Raw genomic sequence first — 25,121 nt, 5'->3', positions numbered from 1 at the left:
TATCTGTGCTAGTGTTTAAATTATCCAAGCGCCAGGTAATGCCTCGATCTAGGACCTGGAACCCGGTGCCAAGATATGCTTGAGCTTCCTAGCACAAAGCCACTCTCGATCTCGCCAAATTGGCTCGGTACTTGGAGTGATCCAACCTCGCACCCGGGTCAGGTGAACAGGCATCAAAACTCTTCCGTATCGACTCCTTTCCAAATCGCTCACTCCATCTCCGACAATGATACCAACTCTGTCTGCAACCCCGGCTCAAACACATCACCTGAAACAGATGGTGTACACCCTAGAGTTCTGAAAGAGCTGGCTGAAGAGATCGTGGCGGCATTAGTAATGATCTTTCAAGAATCATTAGATTTTGGAATGGTTCTGGAAGACTGGGAAATTGCAAATGTCACTCCATTCTTTAAGAAGGGAAATTATAGGAGAGTTAGTGGGACCTCAGTGGTTGGGAAGATGTTGGAGTCAATTGTTAAGGATGTGGTCTCGAAGTACTTGGAGGCACATGAAAAAAATAGACTGCAATCAGCATGGTTTCTTCAAGGGAAATCTGGCCCTGACAACTGGTGGAATTCTTTGAAGAAATAACAAGCAGGATAGACAAAGGAGAATGGGTTGATGTTGTATCGTTGGATTTTCAGGAGGCCTTTGACAAGGTGCCACACATGAGGCTACTTAACAAGCTACAAACCCATTGTGTTACAGGAGAGATTCTAGCATGGGTAAAGCAGAGGCCGATTGGCAGGAGGCAAAGAATGGGAATAAAGGGAGCTTTATCCTGACGAAGGCTCTCAGCCCGAAACGTCGACTGTACCTCCTCCTAGAGATGCTGCCTGGCCTGCTGCGTTCACCAGCAACTTTTATGTGTGGAGCTTTATCTGGTTGGCTGCCAGTGATTGGTGGTGTTCCACAGGAGATTGTTTTGGGATCGATTCTTTTTATCATATGTCAATGATTTGGATGATGGAATCGATGGCTTTGTTGCACAGTTTGCAGATGATACGAAGATGGATGGAGGGGCAGGTAGTTTTGGAGGAAATAGGGAGGCTACAAGGACTTAGACAGATTAGGAGAATGGGCATTGAAGTGACAGATGGAATAGAGTGTAGGGGAAGTGTATGGTCATGCACTTGGTAGAAGAAATGATTACTTTCTAAATGGAGAGAAAACACAAAAATCTGAGGCACAAAGGGATTTGAGTGGCTTTGTGCAGGATTCCGTAAAGGTTAATTTGCAAGTTGAGTCTGTGTTAAGGGAGGCAAATGCGATGTTAGCACTCATATCAAGAGGCCTAGAATATAAAAGCAAGGATGTAGTGTTGAGACATTATAAAGCACTGGTGAGTCCTCACTTGGAGTGTTGTGAGCAGTTTTGGGCCCCTTATCTTAGAAAGGTTGTGCTGACACTGGAGAGGGTTCACGAAAACGACTGCAGGATTGAATGGATTGTCATATGAAAAGCGTTTGATTGCTCTGGCCCTTTATTCACTGGAATTCAGAAGAACAATGGGTGACCTAATTGAAACCTATTGAATGGTGGAAGGCCCTGATAGGATGGATGTGGGGAGAATGTTTCCTATGGTGGGAGTGTCTAAGACCAGAGGACACAGCCTCAAAATAGAGGGGTGTCCTTTTAGAACAGTGATGGGGGGGAATTTCTTTAGCCAGGGAGTGGTGAATCTGTGAAATTTGTTGCCACAGGCAGCTGTGGAGGCCAAGTCTTTATGTATATTTAAGGCAAGGCAGAGCTTGACAGATTCTTGATTGGTCAGGGCAAGAGGGATACGGGGGGGTAGGCAGGAGATTGCGGCTGAGACGAAAAATGGATCAGCCATGATGAAATGGTAGAGTTAAATGGTAGACGAGGAGTTAAATGGCTTAATTCTGCTCCTATATCTTATGGTCTTAATGGGATAACACTAAAACCCAGAAAGTTCCTTCAGGACTGGATAGGCAACCTACAGGGAGATGTTCCTGACACCCATTGAGTCCAGATGCTGGGTTGAAAGTGTCAGGATAAGGGGATATGCTGTTTAGAACTGAAGAAGGTGGTGAAGATATGGAATGCTTGCCATTGGAGGCATCGGAAACCACATCATTAAAATGTTTAAGGAAGTGGTAGCTATATACAAGCTATATAATTTTAAGATGACTGGAAGAAAGTATGGCGGGAGGGGTATCAGACGTAAGTTCTTTAGAAACATAGAAACATACCACACAATACAGGCCCTTCGGCCCACAAAGCTGTGCCGAACATCTCCTTACCTTAGAAATTACCTAGGGTTACCCATAGCCCTCTATTTTTCTGAGCTCCATCTACCTGTCCAGGAGTCTCTTAAAAGGCCCTATCATATCCATCTCCACCACCATCACCGGCAGCCCGTTCCACGCACTCACCACTCTCTGCGTAAAAAACTTACCCCTGACATCTCCTCTTTACCTACTTCCAAGCACCTTAAAATTGTGCCATCTCGTGCTAGCCATTTCAGCTCTGGGAAAAAGCCTCTGACTATCCACATGATCAATTCCTCTCATCATCTTATACATCTCTATCAGGTCACCTCTCATTCTCCGTCGCTCCAAGGAGAAAAGGCTGAGTTCACTCATCCTATTCTCATAAGGCATGCTCCCCAATCCAGGCAACATCCTTGTAAATCTCCTCTGCACCCTTTCTATGGTTTCCACATTCTTCCTATAGTGAGGCGACCAGAACTGAGCACAGTACTCCAAGTGGGGTCTGACCAGGGTCCTATATAGCTGCAACATTACATCTCGGCTCCTAAACTCAATTCCACGATTGATGAAGGCCAATGCATCATATACTTTCTTAACTACAGAGTCAACCTGCATAGCAGTTTTGAGTGTCCTATGGACTCGGACCCCAAGATCCCTCTGATCCTCCACACTGCCAAGAGTCTTATACTATATTCTGCCATCATTTTTGACCTAGCAAAATGAACCACCTCACACTTATCTGGGTTGAACTCCATCTGCCACTTCTTAGCTCAGTTTTGCATCCTATCAATGTCACACTGTAACCTCTGACAGCCCTCCACACTATCCACAACACCCCCAACCTTTGTGTCATCAGCAAATTTACTAACTCTTCCCTCCACTTCCTCATCCAGGTCATTTATAAAAATCACAAAGAGTAGGGGTCATAGAACAGATCCCCGAGGCATACCAACCTCCATACAGAATGTGACCCGTCTACAACCACTCTTTGCCTTCTGTGGGCAAGCCAGTTCTGGATCCACAAAGCAATGTCCCCTTGGATCCCATGCTTCCTTACTTTCTCAATAAGCCTTGCATGGGGTGCCTTGTAAAAATGCCTTGCTGAAATCCATGCAAACTACACCTACAGCTCTACCTTCATCAATGTGTTTAGTCACATCCTCAAAAAATTGAATCAGACTCGTAAGGCACGACCTGCCTTTCACAAAGCTATGCTGACTATTCCTAATCAAATTATGCCTCTCCAAATGTTCATAAGTCCTGCCTCTCAGGATATTCTCCACCAACTTGCCAACCACTGAAGTAAGACTCACTGGTCTATAATTTCCTGCGCTATCTCTACTCCCTTTCTTAAATAATGGAACAACATCTGCAAACCTCCAATCCTCCAGAACCTCTCCCATCCCCATTGATGATGCAAAGGTCATCACAAGAGGCTCAGCAATCTCCTCCCTCACCTCCCACAGTAGCCTGGAGTACATCTCATCTGGCCCTGGTGACTTACCCAACTTGATGCTTTCCAAAAGCTCCAGCACATCCTCTTTCTTAATATCTACATGCTTAAGCTTTTCAGTTCGCTGTAAGTCATCCCTACAATCACCAAGATCCTTTTCCATAGTGAATACTGAAGCAAAGTACTCATCAAGTGTCTCTGCTATCTTCTCCTGTTCCATACACACTTTTCTACTGTCACACTTGATTGGTAGAAATCTCTCATGTCTTATCCTTTTGTTCTTCACATACTTACAGAATGCCTTGGGGTTTTCCTTAATTCTGTCCGCCAAGGCCTTCTCATGGCCCTTCTAGCTCTCCTAATTTCTTTCTTAAGCTCCTTCCTGCTAGCCTTAAAATCTTCTAGATCTCTGTCATTACCTAGTTTTTTGAACCTTTCATAAGCTCTTCTTTTCTTCTTGACTAGATTAACAACAGCTTTTGTACACCACAGTTCCTGTACCCCACCATCCTTTTCCTGTCTCATTGGAATGTACCTATGCAGAACTCCATGCAAAGATCCCCTGAACATTTGCCACATTTCTTCTGTACATTTCCCTGAGAACATCTGTTCCCAATTTATGCTTCCAAGTTCTTGCCTGATAGCCTCATATTTCCCCTTACTCCAATTATATGTTTTCCTAACTTGTCTGTTCCTATCCCTCTCCAATGCTATGGTGAAGGAGTTAGAATTGTGATCACCATCTCCAAAACGCTCTCTAACTGAGAGATCTGACACCTGACCAGGTTCATTTCCCAACACCAGATCAAGAACAGCCTCTCCTCTTGTAGGCTTATCTACATATTGTGTCAAGAAACCTTCTTGAACACACCTAACAAACTCCACCCCATCTAAACCCCTCGCTCTAGGGACATGCCAATCGATATTTGGGAAATTAAAATCTCCCACCACAACAACCCTGCTATTATTACACCTTTCCAGAATCTGTCTCCCTATCTACTTCTTGATATCCCTGTTACTATTGGGTGGTCTATATAAACACCCAGTAGAGTTATTGACCCCCTTCCTGTTCCTAACACAGAAACTCCATAGACAATCCCTCCATGTCTTCCTCCTTTTCTGCAGCCATGACACTATCCCTGATCAATAGTGCCATGCCCCCACCTCTTTTGCCTCCCTCCGTGTTCTTTCTGAAACATTTAAAGCCTGGCACTCCAAGTAACCATTCCTACCTCTGAGCCATCTAAGTCTCTGTAATGGCCACAACATCGTAGCTCCAAGTACTGATCCACACTCTAAGCTCATCTGCTTTGTTCATAATACTCCTTGCATTAAAATAGATACATCTCAAACTATCATGGCTTCATGTGAGAGGGTGTCCCTTCTTTATCTTCTGCCTATCCTCCCCCTTGCATTATTTCCAAGCTTTCTCTATTTGTGAGCAAACCACCTCTTCCTCTGTCTCTTCAATTTGGTTCCCACCCCCCAGCAATTCTAGTTTAAACTCTCCCCAATAGCCCTAGCAAACCTCCCTGCCAGGATATTGGTCCCCCTCAGATTTAAGTGCAACCTTCCTTTTTTGTACAGGTCACACCTGCCCCAAAAGAGGTCCCAATGATCCAGAAATCTGAATCCCTGCTCCCTGCTGCAATCCCTCAGCCACGCATTTATCCTCCACCTCATTTTATTCCTATTCTCACTGTCACGTGGCACAGGCAGTAATGCAGAGATTACTACCTTTGTGGTCCTGCTTCTCAACTTCCTTCCTAACTCCCTGTAGTCTGCTTTCAGGACCTCCTCCCTTTTCTTGCCTATGTCGTTGGTGCCAATATGTAACACGACCTCTGGCTGTTCTCCTTCCCACTTCAGGATATTGTGGACTCGATCAGAAATATCCTGGACCCTGGCACCTGGGAGGTAACCGCATTTCTTTCCTGTATCCACAGAATTGCCTCTCTGGCCCTCTAACTATAGAATCCCCTATCACTGCTGCCACCCTCTTCCTTTCCCTACCCTTCTGAGCCACAGGGCCGGACTCTGTGCCAGAGGCTCGGCCACTGTTCTTCCTCCAGGTAGGCTATCCCCCTCAACAGTAATCAAGCAGGAGTATTTATTATCAAGGGATACAGCCACAGGGGTACTCTCTAGCCTCTGACTCCTGCCCTTCCCTCTCCTAATTGTTACCCACTTCTCTGTCTCCCGAGGCCCTGGTGTGATTACCTGCCTATAGGTCCTCTCTATCACCTCCTCACTCTCCCTGACCAGATGAAGGTCATCGAGCTCCATCTCCAGTTCCCTAACACGGTCCCTAAGGAGCTGCAGCTTGACACACCTGGCGCAGATGTGGCCTTCCGGGAGGCTGGGAATCTCCCTGACTTCCCACATCTGACACTGAGCACAAAACACCGGCCTCACACACATTCTTCCTGTCTGTTTTCTACACAGATAAACTACCTTGCCTCGACCATTTATCGCTAAAGCCCTGTTGAGCCAAAGCCTTTCTATTCTGTCTCCCTCTATTCCGTTGCCCGCTCTATAAGGTGCTTCCTTTTAAACTCTTCTCACTGTTCTCACTGGCTGACATCCACGTGCTTGCGCAGTCTTAGAGAACAGTGAGTTCATGGAAAGCCCTGCCAGGGATGGTACATTTGAGGTATTTAAGAAACTCTTAGATAGGCTCAGGGATGATAGGAAAATGGAGAGATATGTAGGAAGGAGGGGTTAGATTGATCTTAGAATAGGTTAGAAGTTTGGCATAACATCGTGGACCAAAGGGTCTGTACTGTGCCGTAATGTTCTATGTTCTACATATTTCCTCTTGCCAAAGGGATCAATGGATTGATGAAGAAATAGTGAACGGTGCAGGAAAGGATGATCAACGCTGATCAAATTGAATGGTCTAGCAAGTAAAATGGCCTCCTCCTCTTGGCATGTTTGGAAATGAAAGGCTAGAGATAAGACTCACCACCCAGGAGCTAACCCTGGCTGTCTCCCTCCCCTTAGCAATAACCGGTGCTCCAAGTATGTTCTAATAGAAAAAATATTTTACACAGTAAGTGGTAGAACAGAGTGATCTGTGAACTCCAATTCCTAATTCCTGTAAAGTGGCATTGCAGAAAAATAGGGCTGTAAAGAGAGCTTTTGGCACATCGGCCTTCAATAATCAGAGCATTGACTACAGGAGCTGGGACGTTATGTTGAAGTTGTATAAGATGTTTGTGATGCCTAATTTGGAGTATTGTGTGCAATTCTGTTGATCTCTCTCCAGGCAAGACATCAATGTGCTTGAAAGAGTTCAGAGAAAAATTACATTGTTGTTGACAGGACTCGAGGATCAGAGTTATAAGGAATGGTTGAATAGGTTAGGACTTTATTCCAATACATGGAAGATTGAGGGGAGATTTGATAGAAGTGTACAAAATTATGGGGTGCATTCATTCATTTATTCGTTATGTGCCATGACATATGAGGTGAGTGATCATGGTCTCATGTCCATAATTGTTCTTGACAAGTATTTCTACAGAATTGGTTTGCCATTGCCCTCTTCTGCGCAGTGCCTTTTCAAGACAAATGGCCCCAGCCGTTACCAGTACTCTTCAGAAATTGTCTGCCTGGCATCAGCGGTCACATAACCAGGACTTGAGATTTGCAGCAGCTACTCATACAACCATCCACCACCTCTTCCCATGGCTTCATGTGATCGTGCTCAGGGTTGGGTGGGGGGAGCTAGGTAGGTGTTACGCCTTTCCCAAGGGTGTCCTGAAGACTAGCGGAAGCAAGGAGCACCTTACCTCCTGAGTTAGAGACGTATCTCCACCTGGGCACCCAATTGTGTTCACAGATAGAGTAAGTGCAAGCAGGCTCTCTTCACTGAGGCTGGGTGAGACTGGATCTAAAGATCCTGAGTTAAGGGAGAACGTTGTGACATTTAAGGGGAACCAGAGGCAAAACTTTTCCATTCACAGGATGGTGCAAGTGTGGAACAAGTTGCCAGTGGAAATGGTAGATGTGGTTTCAATTGCAACATTTAAGAGAAGTTTGGATAAGTATATGAATGGGAGGGGTATGGAAGGTTATGGTTTTGCTGCAGGTTGATGGGACTAGGCAGAATAATAGTTTGGTAACAAAGTTTCTGTGCTGCAATGCTCTATGACTCGAAGACTCTATGATTCTATGACTAACATGATAGAACTTCCCAGAGTCACAGTGAAGAAATAGAAAAAGATACATTGCGGAAATATAAATATCTACAGATGTTGGAAATTCAAAATAAAAACAGGAAATGTTGGGAAGACTCAGCAGGTCAGGCAGCATCTGTGGGAAAAGATGTATATTGTCTGAAGTCCAGGAACTGCTGAGAACACACACCAGTCATCATCGAGGGAAGAGTGATTTCAAGTTCCTGGGTGTCTACATCTCAGAAGATCTATCCTGGGCCCAAGATATTGAGACATAGCATGTCATTAGAGGTTTCAGTAAATTTCTGCAGATGTACGGTGGAGAGCATTCTGACTGGCTGCATCTCTGTCTGCTGTGGAGGCCCAGAAACACAGGATCAGAGAGATCTGCAGAGGCTTGTAGACTCAGCCCGTTCCTTCAAGGGTACTTGCCTCCCCACCATTGAGGACATCTTCAGATGGTGTTGCCTCAAGAAGGCAGCATCCATCATTAAGGAACCTCACCCACCCCGGAAACGCTCTCTTCTTATTACTACCATTGGGGAGGAGGGACTGGAGTTTGAAAACCCAGACTCAGCATTTTAAGAACAGCTTTTTCCCCTCATCATCAGGTTCAGAATGGTCCATGAATCCATGAACACTTCCTACTATCTTGTTCTCTTTTTGCTGTGTTTATTTTTTATATTTCTTATTGTAACTTATAGTCATTTTTATGTCTTGCACTGTACTGCCACAAAACAACAAATATCATGGCATATATCAGTGACAATAAACCTGATTCTGATTTCTGATTTTAATTTTTTGCAGCGTCTTTGGTTTTAATTCCTGAGCTGTGAAATGTGCTTCTGAAACGTTCTGTTTCTCCAGTTACAGACCTGCAGTTCGCACGGACGGTCCACGGAAGAGCAGTGCCCTTTGCAACGGCGGGAGACTGTTACAGTGCAGCCAAGTGTCCTCAGGTCAGCAACCCACTGATCATTGGCTTTCTGGGGTTAGAGTACTCAGCTGAAGGTTCAAGAACAAATGTAAACCGAGGGAGAAGTGCAGTCACAGTCTTGCAAGATCAGGTCTGGTCATTCCTATTCCCTGATGAACTCCAGGGCCAGTCCATCCGTGGGGTTGGTGGCCAACGGTCAGGCTGGGCGACCGTCAGTGAGCAGGCCTCTTTTCACTTGTCCGACCCACACCGAGCCGCAAGATGCATTAAAGAGGATAGAATAAATGTCTTCACTCACAGGGTGGTGATGCAGAAGCTCTGTCACTGAATATATTCCAGAGAACAATCGATGTTGGGATATTATGGGAATCCAGGAATATGAAGTTGGTGTGGAAAAATATTGCTGAGGTAGAAGATCTGCCGTGAACTTTGTGAATGATAGAACAGGCAAAGGGGGCAGAATGGCCTACTTCTGCCTTGATGCAACACACATAAAAGTTGCTGGTGAATGCAGCAGGCCAGGCAGCATCTCTAGGAAGAGGTACAGATGATAATTCGGGCCAAGACCCTTCGTCAGGACTAACTGAAAGAAGAGCTAGTAAGAGATTTCAGTTAATCTTCTTTCAGTTAGTCCTGACGAAGGGTCTCGGCCTGAAATGTCGACTGTACCTCTTCCTGGCGATGCTGCCTGGCCTGCTGTGTTCACCAGCAACTTTTACGTGTGTTGCTTGAAATTCCAGCACCTGCAGATTTTCTTGTTTCTGCCTTGATGCTTTGCTTTCATTCCTTTGTCAAAAAACCTTAATGCAGAATAGCCAGATCATAATCAGAATCAAGTTCATTGTCACTGACATACGGTATGGCATCAAATTTGTTGTTTTGTGGCAGTAGTCCAGTGCAATATGTAAAAGAAAACTATAAATAAATAGAAAGATAGATAAAGAAGATGGACGAATAATGAGGAATAGTTCATGGGTTTATGGAACATTCAGAAAACTGCTGGTGGACGGGAAGAAGCTTTTCCTAAAACATTAAGTGTGGGTTTTCAGACAATCAAATGAAGTATAAATTGGGGTTTACTGGAATACCCATGAATTTTAATTCATTGTACTTTAGTGCAATTTATATTGGGAGTAGTTCAAACAGGAATGGATTATGGGATCATCCTGTGAAGTTTTAGATGTGAGCGTGGGTCTCACTTCTAAGGCACGGTGGCACTTAGGTTACGATTCAGTTCGAAAACAGAAGCAGTGAATTGCCGGATGCTGTACGTGGAAACGAGAATCCGCTCTTGGGTTTTAAAAGTTTACTCAGGACTGTTCCCAGCATGATGGAATTAGATGTCAGAGGGCAGTGTGGTTGCAGTCGGCAGGGAGCACAAACCACAATGCTATTTATTTGATAAAACAGATAACAAAAGAGGTGCCTGGTGGAATTGGTCTTTATCTTTGCGAGAAGACACCCGCTGAGGATCTAATGAATGGAAAGCTTTTAGAGGTGACCAGTTTACTCCCTGCGGGGGTTGACCTGCAGGAGGTTTTAAAGTAATGCCAGGTCAGCAGCTGAAAGCCCCCACAGCGAACTCACATCCCCATCAATTAAATACAGCTCCCAGAAACAATACAACTGCAATGCTGTGCAAATACCCTTATTGTGATAGCACTAGTTAAAAAGAAATGAAGAATATAATATTTTAGAAGTTTATTTGTTCTAGGCCCCTGTCTGAGGATGTGTACCAGTTCCACATTTTAGGAAGATGGTGGTGTGCAGCATTTAGCACGGCGTGGGACAAAGGGGCTTGGTGACACATTTATTAACTGGTCATCTTGTTTTACAATCTGCTGTGGATTTTCTAGCCTGAAAATAAAGTGACTTGGCTCTGAATGGGATGAATGAACCATCTCTGCTAATGCAATTAGATTTTAGTCTGAGGACCCCAGCTGGAAACTGCTGTGAAATTCCGTTCCAGAGCATTTTCCCAGACAATCACAAATACCCCCACCTCACTAACGACTTCACACCCAGACCTTTGGGAGCGTTTTAATCTCCCTGTTAAAAGCAGAGTTTGTTACAGGTACTAGTAATGAATTTCTAACCATTTTCTCATCATAGTTGCATAAAATCACGCAGCTGCTTAGTATAAACAGTTACAACGCTCGCCGCCAAACTAAGGTCAACTAATGATTGTTGGGAGCAGGAAGTTTTCAATGAACAAAAGTGAAAAAAAAATGTGAAGTTATTTGTGGAAATCTGAAGGAAATGATTTTAAATGTCATCTTTTCAGATGCTGGTTCTGGGTTAGTTAATTTAACAAAGATACTTGAAACAGCCCAGAATATTCACCCTGACCGCAGCAGGCAACTTGGATTTGGTAATGAAAACATAAACACTGGTTTCTGTAAAAATGCTGTGGATCTCTGTAGCGATGGGTTTTGTCCAGTTAACTCCTCACCTTTCCCAATCATAACATTTCACAGTGGTACAGCTGATCAGGCCACTTTATATCTACTGTCAGATCTGGACAGCAGCAAAACAAAACAATCATTTAGGTATCCACACTAACTACTGGCAGGCAGTTCGGTAAAGAATACTGAAAAAATGCTGTGTCTTATCTGGCTTACTCACTGTATTGGTACCATAAGACCATGTGACATAGGAGCAGAATTGGGCCATTTGGCCCATCGAGTCTGCTCTGCCATTCCATCATGGCTGATCTATTGTCCCTCTCAACCCCATTCTCTTGTTCTCGCTCTGTAACCTTTCATGCCCCTGCTAATCAAGAACCATAGCTTTAAATATAGAACCATAGAACCATAGAAACTATAGCACAGAAACAGGCCCTTTGGCCCTTCTTGGCTGTGCCGAACCATTTTCTGCCTAGTCCCACTGACCTGCACACGGACCATATCCCTCCATACACCTCCCATCCATGTATCTGTCCAATTTATTCTTAAATGTTAAAAAAGAACCCGCATTTACCACCTTGTCTGGCAGCTCGTTCCCTACTCCCACCACTCTCTGTGTGAAGAAGCCCCCCCTAATGTCCCCTTTAAACTTTTCCCCCCTCACCCTTAACCCATGTCCTCTGGTTTTTTCCTCCCCTTGCCTCAGTGGAAAAAGCCTGCTTGCATTCACTCTATCTATACCCATCATAATTTTATATACCTCTATCAAATCTCCCCTCATTCTTCTACGCTCCAGGGAATAAAGTCCTAACCTATTCAACCTTTCTCTGTAACTGAGTTTCTCAAGTCCTGGCAACATCCTTGTAAACCTTCTCTGCACTCTTTCAACCTTATTTATATCCTTCCTGTAATTTGGTGACCAAAACTGAACACAATACTCCAGATTCGGCCTCACCAATGCCTTATACAATCTCATCATAACATTCCAGCTCTTATACTCAATACTTCGATTAATAAAGGCCAATGTACCAAAAACTCTCTTTACGACCCTATCTACCTGTGACGACACTTTTAGGGAATTTTGTATCTGTATTCCCAGATCCCTCTGTTCCACTGCGCTCCTCAGTGCCTTACCATTAACCCTGTATGTTCTACGTCGGTTTGTCCTTCCAACGTGCAATACCTCACACTTGTCAGTATTAAACTCCATCTGCCATTTTTCAGCCCATTTTTCCAGCTGCTCCAAGTCCCTCTGCAGGCTCTGAAAACCTTCCTCACTGTCTACTACACCTCCAATCTTTGTATCATCAGATCCAATTTACCACATTATCATCCAGATCATTGATATAGATGACAAATAACAATGGACCCAGTACTGATCCCTGTGGCACACCACTAGTCACAGGCCTCCACTCGGAGAAGCAATTCTCTACCACCACTCTCTGGCTTCTTCCATCGAGCCAATGTCTAATCCAATTTACCACCTCTCCATGTATACCTAGCGACTGAATTTTCCTAACTAACCTCCCATGCGGAACCTTGTCAAAGGCCTTACTGAAGTCCATGTAGACAATATCCACTGCCTTCCCTTCATCCACTTTCCTGGTAACCTCCTCGAAAAACTCCAACATGACCTACCACGCACAAAGCCATGTTGACTCTCCCTAATAAACCCCTGTCTATCCAAATGCTTGTAGATTCTGTCTCTTAGTACTCCCTCCAATAACTTACCTACTACTGACGTTAAACTCACCGGCCTATAATTTCCCGGGTTACTTTTCGATCCTTTTTTAATCAACGGAACAACATGAGCCACACTCCAATCCTCCGGCACTTCAGCCGTAGGCAGCGACATTTTAAATATTTAAATATATATAAGTATACCCAATGACTTCATCTTCACAGCCATCTGTGGCAATGAATTCCACAGATTCACCACCCTCTGGCTAAAGAAATTCCTCGTTATTTCTGTTCTAAAGGGACGTCCTTGTATTCTGAGACTATGCCCTCTGGTCCTAGACTTCCCCACTTTTGGAAAAATACTCTCAACGTCCATTCTACCTAGCTCTTTCAATATTCGCCAGGTTTGAATGAGATCCCCCTACCCATCATTCTTATAAACTCCAGCGAGTACAGGAGCAGAACTATACAATGCTCCTCATATGTTAACCCTTTCGTTCCCAGGAATATTCTCATAACCTCCTCCTGATCCTCTTCAATGCCAGCATATCTTTTCTTAGATAAGGGGCCCAAAACTGCACAACATACCCCAAATGACCTGAAATACTTCAACCTCCAACTTTATATTTTATCTAGTTTTTTAATAATTCTTGTCTTTTTTTCGGTTGCACCTATCAATACACTACATCAAATTCCTAATGCTTGCAAATGTTTACGGCAATTAAAGTTGATCTTGATCCTTATAATGCAGTCTGACTGATGCCCTACAATGCCTGAGCATTACACCCTTAATTTTATATTCTAGCCCTTTCAAACTGAAATTATCTCAAGATACTGGAATAATTTATGATTGCATATTACAAATTACCTCCTCCTAATGTGGGAGTTTTATTTTCTGGATTTGATTCGCTCTCTCCAGTTGAAATACCTAATCCCTCACGATGATTATTGAGGCTTTGTACCACCGCATCCATTCTGCGACTTATGCTTTTAATTTGAGGTAATTAATTGCTGGGAAGCCCATTTCCTGAATCCACATGTGTGCAGTGTCCACAAATAGAGGGAATCATTTATGCCTGACAGCCCTTGGACATTGTGAGACAAATCTACAGTTGGCAGATTGTCATTTCCATAAATTATACAAGTCGAGTTTATTGTCATTTGTCCAAGTACACATCCAAGAAACTAGAACCAGGGGTCACAGGTTTAGGGGTGAAAGGTGAAATATCTTAAAGGAATCTGAGGAGGAACTTCTTCACTCAGAGGGTGGTCCAAGTGTTGAACAAGCTGCCAGAGGAAGTGATGGATTTGGGTTTGATTTCAATATTTAAGAGATGCTTGGATGAGTATAACAACAGGAGAGGTATGGAGGGTTGTTGTCGATGGGACTAGGCTGAATAACAGTTTGGCATGAACTAGATGGGCTGAAGGGCCTGTTTCTGTGCTGTGGTGCTCTATAGCTCTATGATTCCCTGACTCTATGAGTGTGAAGGTGCAATGAAAACTGACTTGCAGCATCATCACAGGCACATACATCATATAGGCAGCGTTCAGAAGAAATTATAAATTAAACATCAATTATATCCATTTTTTTTTACAGGAAAGAACACAATGACAAAAAAAATGTCTGTTTTAGAGAAAAATGGTCATAGTAATTAGTGTTGTGCCAGTCAGTTCAAGAACTGAATGATTGAAAAGAAGTAACATTTCCTGAACCTGGTGGTGTGGGACTTCAGAGTTCTGTACCTTCTGCCTGCTGGCAGCTGTGAGAAGATGGCACGGCCGAGATGGTGGGGATCTTTCATGATGAGTGCTGCTTTATTGAGCAGTACATGCGTAGCAGTCTCCCTAGCTAATTTCACATCATCTGATTCACACCTCGGAAAAGCAGACAATGAAGAATCATCGTATCAGTTTTAAAAGTGATTCAAATAAATGGGAACAACAATTCTAATGAGAGATCATCAATTTGAAACATGCATCACGCACCACAGACGCTGACTGGTCTGAGGAGGACATCTCGCATTATCTGTTTTTATTGCAGGTTTCAGCATCTACCTTTTTTATTGCTTTTTGATATCAGACATTTTTCTGTCATATTAGTAAAGTTTACACTGTAGCAGGACTGGGCCAATAGAAGCTGACACCTAATTGTACAGCAACCCCAGACTGGGGAAGTCAGTGGTTGGCCATCCCCACAGGTCAAGTGGCCACCCTGTAGATCAGAGCTGTGGGGCAAAGTGCAGCAGACAGCAGCTTCCATCGCACCCAATGTGGAGAAAGGTGGAGCTGGGACTGGAACTAATTTATTATTGATAGTTGTAAGGAGATACAGTGAAAAGCTCGTTTTGCATGCTGTTCACACAGATCAAATCATTACACAGTGCATTGAGCTGGAATACGGTAAAACAATAACAATGCAGAATAAGGTGTAACACAACAGAGAAAGTGCAGTGTAGGTAAACATAAGGTACAAGGCCATAATGAAGTAGATTATGAGGTTAAGAATCTATCTTATTGTACTAGGGAACCATTCAATAGTTGTAGAAGCTGTCCTTGGGCCTGGTGTTACGTGCTTTCAGGCTATTGTATTTTCTGCCCAATGAGAGATTTGATTTTCTGATTGAAACATATAAGATTATTAAGGGATTGGACACACTAGAGGCAGGAAACATGTTCCCAATGTTGGGGGAGTCCAGAACCAGAGGCCACAGTTTAAGAATAAGGGGTAGACAATTTAGAACGGAGTTGAGGAAAAACTTTTTCACACAGAGGGTTGTGGTTCTGTGGAATGCTCTGCCTCAGAAGGCAGTAGAGGCCAATTCTCTGGATTCTTTCAAGAAAGAGTTAGATAGAGCTCTTAAAGGTAGTGGAGTGAAGGGATATGGGGAGAAGGCAGGAAAAGGGTACTGATTGTGGATGATCAGCCATGATCACACTGAATGGCGGTGCTGGCTCAAAGGGCTGAATGGCCTACTCCTGCACCTATTGTCTATTGAGAGGAGGAGTAGAGAAAATGTCTGGGGTAGATGAGGTCTTTGACTATTCTGTCTGCTTTACCAAGGCATCGAGAAAGGTAATCTGGATCCATGAAGGAGAGGCTGGTTCTGTGATGTGCTGAGTGGTGTCCATGACTGTCAGCCAGACAGATCCTAGTGATCTGTCGACACAGGGACCAATGGTGATTCACACTCACCGAGCTGGTCTCGAGCCCCACATTTCAGTCCCCAGTTATCACCCCAAACCTCATCGCCCGTACTACCATATTGTCTTTGTGACCCACTCTGAACCAAGTGGTGTTGCAAAGGCCTCTTCCCATCCACAACAGGAAGGTTATCAGGTGGTCGGACCAGGGTCACACTGTCAGCGACAGTGGGGGCGGGGTCACACACCAGGGTCCCCCCAGGGTCAGTGACAGTGGGGGGGGGTGTCACACCACGGTTCCAGTATCAATGACAGTGGGGGGGGAGGGTCACACACCAGAGTCCCCCCCAGAGTCAGTGACAGTGGGGGGGGGGGGTCACACAACAAGGTCCCAGTGTCAGTGACCAGGGGAGGATTCAGACACCAGGGTCCCAGAGTCAGTAACAGTGGGGGGGGCGGAGTGGACACACACCAGAGTCTCAGTGTCAGTGACCGTTGGGGGGGGCGGGGATTCAGACACCAGGGTCCTAGAGTCAGTGACAGTGGGGGGGGGGGTGTGAAATCAAAGACCAGGATCTCAGTTTCTGTAACAGTGGCAAGGGAGGGGAGCAGACACTAGTACGAACATCGTGGGTGAGAGGTTTACTGGACAATGCGAATTGGGAACCGCAGTCTCCCATCGCATGGATTTGTCTCACATCGTCAGAACACTGTCTGTGATGCCAGCTGACTCCATCGTTCCCCCATTGACTCCTTATCCATGCTTCACTCACATTCAAGGTCACCCAGAAAAATAATACAATTGAAAATTTAAAATAAAAATACTTACCTTAAAGCCCACTACTAAAACTGTTGGACTAGAGCTAAATAACTGGGAAAGGAACAAAGATCAATCTTCTGAAGTCCCTCATGAGGTCGAGCGGCATCTGTGAAGGCAAAGGGTGGGTCGACATTTTGCATCAATCAGTGGTCTCCTGGATCTTGTGCTTCAGGTCGCACAGTGAGTGTGGAACTTGGCATGTGACTGAAATCCAAGACACAGTGGTATTCAAACGGATGAATATTGAGATCTGTCTCAGTGACATGTCCTGTTATCTGTTGAATGGGATAGGTCAGCATGAACAGGCTGAAGAGCCTGTTTCTGGGCTCTGTGTGTCCAATGCTGATTTATCCTTCTGAGTCTGAGGCCTCCATCGGTCAGAGTCAACCATGGGTGCTGCATCCTAGCTGTCTAGATACGCAAGCGTGGGGAGAGCAAGCTGTTGCCCATGTAGCAACCTCCCCCTCTCTACATCTAATGAACCCAAAGGAACGGCAGAGGCTAATACAGCATCGCAGGAGTTGCCAGTCAGCATGGAGCTCACTGTAGAACTGCCTTAGGGGCTCCAGCTCCAGGTTTTTCCCTCGGGATTTACTCCCAAAGCCTTCCCCATGAGTGGGTATAGCCGCAAGGCAGCGGAGGTTTGAGATCAGAGCTTTCCTTTTCCTAGATGAGCTGCCAACCATGGCTGACGAGCCCCATTTGCCCGAAGCAACTGGCTTTAAGGTGCCAGTAACCCACCCTTGCCCCTTCTCCTGTCAGTAGAAATGGTTCCCCTGGGCTTAGTAGCTAAGTGACATGTGAAGGCCAGGAGCTGGATTTGGTTGTCAGAGGCTATTTGAGGTGCATGCCATTGGGAACATTTAGTAAGTAGTGGGAGCTTGTTCCCATTACCACCCCCGGCTATTACAACCTTAATTAAAATGTATTTTATATTTATTTGGTTTTCTTTCAGCCTTCCCTCTCCGACGAGGATGGTTAATACCATCCCTGAAATAGAGAAATGGGTAAATAGGAGAAAGCACTAGGTTAGTCGGTCAGCAGGAGAACAACTTCCTGTTGTAAATCACAGATGTTTGAAAAGCAAAATCTGCAAAGTGAGATTCAATGAAGTTGGGAAGATCTAAGTAGGAAAATCTATTGGTGCAGAAAAGTCACAAAATTCAATAACTCAGCAATGAAAAAACAGGCAAAAAGAATGAAAATGACCAACCATAAAACTCACCTGCCTTGCCTAATGCCAAAATTCTCTCAGACCATATTAGTTCTAGTATACTCAGACAGGAGGAAATACAGAGCTACTGCTATTTGTTCCGGCTCAAGATTCCAGATCAAGATTTACATCTATTTATCACGTATACATCAACACGTACAGGGAAGTGCATTGTTCGCGTAAACAACCTCCACACCCGAGGATGTGCCCCGGGCAGCCCGCAAATGCCGCCACACATCAGGTGCCAACGTAGCATGTGCACAATGCTCGGCAGAACGACACAGTACACTATAAGCAACGAAACAACAACAAAACAAACCTAGTTCCTCTCTCCCACCTACACACGTTCGCAGCCCTCTAACCCCTAAGGCAGTCCGCATTCTTCAGCCCCCAGTAGACCCGGATTCAGACTTGGATTCGGATATGGACTCACAGACATCACCTCAGTGGACTTGCAGAGATTCGCAGACATGGGCCTCAACTTTTGGAATTCCAGTTCAACCCTCAGACCTCAGTTCTTGCCATCGACCATAGGCTTACTGATCACCAAACACCGGTCCTCAACACCTAGACTCGCAGATGACGAGACTCTGAGCACTAGGCCTTGAACCCGGGCTGACAGGTTTGCAAACCCAGCTGGACCACGGATTGTATTCCTCCTGCCTGTCTGCATGGAACTCCAACTCTGGAACCCATCGACAGCTCACTGACCCTGGGCAGCCACCAGCCTTCGTCTACACTGGTCTGTCGGCTGGGCATTCAGGACCATTCTGAACAATTCATCAGAAGAAACCCATCAGAAAACAAGCTCCTAACTAGGATACAATGAGGCATATATCCAAGGAATTACTCCGAAATATAGACTATATTTAGGACACCTCATTGTGATGGAACTGCCTGGAAAAATGATGATGGAATTTTAAGTTGATAGACCTTTGAAGTTTATCGATAAGATGCTTAGTTAAAGGTACAGTGCATCCAACATGTTACTGAGCTTAAGGAATTGTTTTTCAGGGCCGATTTAGCATTAACTTAAGTGGGACCGGGCTGAAGGCAGCAGAAGCTTCAAAATGGATTGCACAGGGAAACTACGCAACAGTCAACGTGCAGAGGTCACAGGTAAGTGCTGGAAATAGCTGGATATTTTATACTTAATCGAAAGCAGAGTGGAGATAGTTGTTTCTTTTTGATGTGCATTGAGATTTTATTAAATAATTAGGAAGTGGATAAGAAGCCAGAAAATCTGAATTTGAAATGCTGAAGCCACTTCTAATTTCTTGAGGAAACCGGTTAGGATTAATGCAGAGACACAAGAGACTGCAGATGCAGGAATCTGCGGCAAAGGATGTACTGGAGGAATTCAGGAGTCAGGCAGTATCTGCAGAAGGAAATGGACAGTCAACGTTCCAGGTTGAGACCCTTCGTCTGGACTGAGAAGTAGAGGGGATATAGACAGAATAAAGAGGTTAGAGGGAAGGATGGGCTAAGAGCTGGGAACTGATAGGTGGATGTAGGTGTGGGGAGGGGTTTGATAATCAGGTGGAGCCCAGTGGGAGAAGGGAGAGTGGAGATAGAGACATTGACTGTGAGGTCATGAGTGGAGGCAACAAAGAGCTGAAATTACAGATTTCATGATCAATGGATTCTGCTACTTATTGGCTGAACCCATGGTCCTTGGAGCGCAGTTTGTATATAGTGACAGGAAGGGGAATCAGGTTATAGAGAAGGTCCATCTGCAGAGGGTTACAGTCTCAGCAAGCTCCATCATGGACATCTTCAAAAGGAGGAGCCTCAGGAAGGCAGGCAGCATGTATCATTAAGGAGCCTCACCATCTGGGACATGCCCTCTTCTCATTCCTACCATCAGGGAGTGGGTACAGGTGTCTGAAGGCTCACACTCAACATTTTAGAAACAACTTCTTCCCCTTTGTCACCAGATTTCTGAAAGGACCGTGAACCCAGGGATCCTACCTCGCTCTTTCCGTTTTGCACCGTTTACTTTGTAACATTATGTCTGCTGCCACAAAACAATGTACTTTATGACATACAGTATATCAGTGATAATAACCCTGATTCTGACCTCAGCAGCTCCTTTCAGTTACTCTGGCAGTTTTCCATGATCCTAGATCACACAGCATGCTGGCTCGAAAATACATCACCTAGGTGAACTTATGAATCCCGTCTTCCATTGCTTTGACCATGACCTTCTATGATTAGGCATTTCCAATGCTCACTAGACACTGTCAACACCTGTGCTTTCATAAGTCCAGCAATAAATTTCAGTATTCACTAGACTTCAGGTAAAAGCAATTCATCCCTTCTGTTCACCTCTAAGTTACTTATCCCTTTACCCTGTATCTATACCCTTCAGTTGTTCTCCCTCTGATATGTGGTAAAGTTTCCTGCAGTCCACCCTTTTTAACCCCCTCAAAATTTCATATACCTCCATCATGTCCTCCTGCAGTTCCGGGACAACAGTCTCTCTTCATAACTGAAATGCTCCACCCAGGCAACTTGCTGATGAATTTCCTCTATACCCTCACCAGTGTTATCACATCCCTGCTAGATGTCGTGCAGAACTGCATGCAGTACTCCAAGCGGTGGTCTTAACCTTCATCTTATAACATTCAACTTACCAACCTTGCTCTTGTATTCAAAATGATGACAAATGAAGTATGGAATTTCATGTGCATTCTTAACCACTTTATCGCCCAGCACTGCCACCTCAAGGATCTTTGGATATTCCAAGGTCCCTCTGTTCCTCAGTACTCTCAAGAAACCTACCATTCATGGTGCAGGTCCTAACCTCACTGACCCTTCCAAAATACAGAGGGGTTTACCAGACTCTGCAGTCCAGCTACACCATCTGAATTGTCAGATGTCCTCCTGTTGAAGAAGCATTGCTTTGTCCACGGCCTCCTCTCTGCAGCTATGGGACAGATTTACTCCAGATCAAGTCATTACACAGTGCGTTGGGGTAGAACAAGGTAAAACAATAGCAAAGCAGGATAAAGTGTGAAAGCTACAGAGAAAGTGCAGATGAAAGATGAAGTGCAAGTTATAACATGGTCGGAATGTGAGGTCCAGAGTCCATCCCATTTAATTTTATTTAGAGATTCAGCACAGTAACATGCCCTCCCAGTGCAATGAGCTAATGCCACCAAAGTTCACCCATATAGATAGATCGATAGATACTTTATTGATCCCGAAAGGAAATTACACTGTCACAGTAGCATCACAAGCGCACAGATATAAATATTAGGAGAGAAGTAGAAAGAATGAAAAGTAAGTTTCTGCAAACAGTCTAACAGTAGGAGATCATCACTTCCCCGGATGTAAGTTGACTCATTATAGACCCTAATGGCTGAGGGTAACAATGACCTCATAAAGTGCTCTTTGGTCATAATTGGTTAATTATGACCAATTAACCTACTAACCCATATGCTTTTGAAATGTGGGAGGGAACTGGAGCACTTGAGGAAACTCATTCGGTCAAGGGGAGTCAAACTCCCTAGAGACAGTGGTGGAACCAAACCTAGGTCACTGGCACTATAAGAGCATTATACCAACCACCACACTACAGTGACAAGAGGTCGGTGGAAGAGTCAATGGATCATAAGGTGAAGGGGCATTCAGTGAGATTGTGAGTGATATTTTACCCCAGCACCACTGACCCTGTATCCCTGGATATTCTTCATATCCAAGAATCTACTGATCTCTATCTTGAGTGCACTCAGTGACTAAGCCTCCACAGCTTTCACCAGTCTCAAATTCAGGAACAACTCCGGGTGAAGAACTCTCTCTGTGTCTCAGTTAACTTCTCATTTTGAGTGTGGTTCCTCATTCTTGATCCTCCCCCCCGAACCACCCCAGCCAGGGATAACTGCGGCAAGATACCTCAACTCTTGAAGATCCATCCATCCAATGTTCCACACTCGAACCACCCTCTGAGCGAAGAAGTTCCCCCTCAGATTCCCCTTAAATATTTCACCTTTCTCTCTATGACCTCTAGTTCTAGTCTCACCCAACATGAGGGGGAGAAATCATTCAGCTTATCTATGTTCCACCTTTATTTTATACCCTGTATAAGATCTCCCCTTATTCTCCTCCATTCCACATTGTCAGCTCATGGCTGGTTCTATCTATTGCGAGGCACCATCTGGAAAGAATCTTGGGTGTTAGCTCCAGTCCCAGTCAGCTCTTATCGTGATTCCCCAGTTTCCTGCAACATCCGACGCGGTATTCTTCAGTTTCCCCTCGTAGAGTTAGTTCAAGAATTAGGGTTGAGGTGGGGTCTTGATGAGCAAGTGAGAGGAATGGATTCTTGATGCTCACCATGGTCATAATGGGTTGAAGGGCCTGCCTCGGACCTCCTCAGCCTCTCCTGAATCCACACCCTTTATATAACCATGTCTGTGCTTCACAAGAGTCTTTGGGGAGAGTGAGGAACACGACATACATGGGCAATCTTTCTCTCTTTTTGAAAGGACGGCACAAAGATATCCGGGAAGTGCGGAGGTTACTGTGGAAAATGTGTCCCCCAAACCAGCACCGGTCTTCGGCTGCAAGTACAGTGAGGCCCAGGCGCCGAGAGGAGACAGCAGTGACACCAAGAAGACCGATGCTGTCAGTGGAAGTCAGACTCCATGATGGGGAGGACAGCGTGTCCAAATGTCAGCATTGTCAGGTGCAGCAAAGATCTGTAACATGTCTGAGATCAGCCAGCAGTAACATTATCTTCCCTTCCAGTGGTCATCCATTGTGGCCTGGCACAGCAGCAATACCAATGGATAATTACTTTTCAGCATGTTTAGAGTGAAAACCCAGTGCACGTGTGTAACACTTGCTTTTCCCAATTCCTGTCACTTTGCAAATCATCCCTACCGGAGGCCTTTGCATGCACAGAATCTATGGACTGTTGGCCACTCAGTGTACCAGACCAAGACTGCCACGCTGTTTATGAAGACACACGCTCACACTTGGTTAAAGCGGTCCAGGTATTTACATCCAAACTTTTCACAATACAAGAGATGGCTGTGGTCAATGCTGCACTTCTCCCAGATCTCTTCATCCACCCACTCTGCACTGCACAAAGCATTCATTCCTTTCAGAGGGGAATTTGAATTCACATTTGCCTTCCCCTGTGATGGAAACAAGCCCTGTAGTTGGAGGGAGAAAGCAATGGAATTGGGGTGCACTACACCAGCAGGACATTAGCTGGTACACTGTTGATACAGCTGTTGGGTTCCCTCTGCAGTTCAGTTTACAGATCAAGATTCAAGTTTACTTATCACGTGTGCATCTGCGTTTACACCTGGGGGCAGCCGCAAGTTCATAATATATCTTCAATGCTTGGCAGAGCAGCACAGAACACAACAAACAACAACAAAAAACTTTCTTTACTTCCCTCCCACCCAAGGGTATACACAGTCCTCGAACCCCAGGACTTCCTCAGCCTCGAGCCTGTGGTATACTTGGGCTTGGACTTGGCTCACAGACACCGAGCTTCGACTTCCCAGCAGATTTGCAGAGATTCACAGACTTGGGGCTCTGGTCAATGTTTCTGATGTTGGGACCTGTCAAAGGCTCCACATTTTTTCATTATTTCATCAGAGAAGAGTCAGAAGGATTCAAGGATTTAAAAAAAACACACACTGAGATATTCTTTGTCAGAAAATTCACACACTCTAAACCCTTCCCATATTTAGTTGGAAGTGACTTCTTTAGAGTTTAAACACTAATTATATTGGAAGTTGCTGGGTTACATCACCTCCTGTGTTTTAAACTAAATACCTGACGATGCTCTCCTGGGAACAGTCTAAAGTTTTTATTTCACTAAAGTAACATTTAACTCCTGCAGTGAAGCAGTTGCCAGGAGAATGTCAAAGCTGTCAAGAGTCTACAGTGAACACTGGCTACCTCTCAGCATAAGATGTATAAAAGAGATATATTTTATTATGTTGTAAAATATTTATGCACTGTTGTATTTATTACCTGATACCTTGTATGTACACTTTTAACTACTGAAATAGTCTCAGATAAGGAGTACTGTCCTCCCACCACATAGTTATTATGGAATTTTGTGAACACAGCGTGGAAAAGGGAGGGATGCCTTATCACAGGGGTGGCGAACCTTTTTCAGAGTGTGTGCCCAAACTGGTGATAATCCTCTAAAAAATTCATGCATGTATCATGATAGTTTTGAGCAGAGTTATCTTTGATTAATTAATTAATAGCAATAATTATGGACTTTTTTAAGGAGAAAGGATGGATCCTTTTGCTTATTTATGTGTATTCATTGTTTTATTATTCATAAAATATAAAAGACAGACTTAAATAATTGAAGCATGTTCAGAATTGTTCAAAGTTTTTAATATTAACATTTTAAAAATACAATTGTAAAATAACGTAATTTCTAAATAGTATTGTTATTGTCCCTCATATATGACACAAGAAACATGAATGTGATATTATAAACTTTGGTGCATTAATGTGGGGTTTAAAGAATTGACGGGCGGCATTGCATGCATTGTGCCAACATAATTTTGCATGTGCCATCTTGGGTACATGTACCACAGGTTCGCTGCCTCCGCTGATCATCACTGCTTTGTAACTGAACACCACAGTATATCACACTTACTACTATGCATTCTGCAAACGTTAGGTGAGACAACATACTGTGTCTTCTGTTTACATCAAGGTAAGTTTCACAGACTAACGTGAAATGCACACAGCGCGCGCACGCGCGCACACACATACACACACACACACACACACACACACACACACACACACACACTCTCACACACACAAGCTGAACTGGTCAGAATATCAACGTACCTGTTGTTACTGTTAGTTTGTGACCACTGCAGTTGTTTTCACATGAGTATGTAGTGGTCCGAGATTACGTCAGCTATAGGAATCGACTGTAGAAACACCTGAAAAAAAACAGCCTCTAATTGATACCACTCAGTGAGGACAAAACTGAACCTGTAAAGAGCAGCGTATCCTCCCTGTTTACATGGAGAGATTCTATTGGAATTTTTGTGCTGGA

At 44.4% G+C, this 25,121-nt stretch overlaps 1 protein-coding gene across 2 annotated transcripts in view; it reads left to right on the top strand.

Annotated features, from left to right (window-relative positions):
- LOC140202786 (A disintegrin and metalloproteinase with thrombospondin motifs 20-like) overlaps positions 1-24,341 on the top strand; it is a 618,104-nt gene extending 593,763 nt beyond the window's left edge. For both annotated transcript variants that reach the window (XM_072268124.1, XM_072268123.1), the window contains 3 exons: positions 8,736-8,827; positions 19,082-19,186; positions 22,555-24,341. In XM_072268124.1, coding sequence (XP_072124225.1) covers positions 8,736-8,827; positions 19,082-19,186; positions 22,555-22,644 — 287 coding nt within the window. In that variant the 3' untranslated portion in view covers positions 22,645-24,341. The remainder of the gene's footprint in view (positions 1-8,735; positions 8,828-19,081; positions 19,187-22,554) is intronic.
- Positions 24,342-25,121: the final 780 nt, after the last annotated feature.

The sequence above is a fragment of the Mobula birostris genome, chromosome 9 (assembly GCF_030028105.1).
Source record: "Mobula birostris isolate sMobBir1 chromosome 9, sMobBir1.hap1, whole genome shotgun sequence".
In the NCBI taxonomy this organism is placed as follows: domain Eukaryota; kingdom Metazoa; phylum Chordata; class Chondrichthyes; order Myliobatiformes; family Myliobatidae; genus Mobula; species Mobula birostris.
This window is presented reverse-complemented; position numbering and strand designations above follow the sequence as displayed.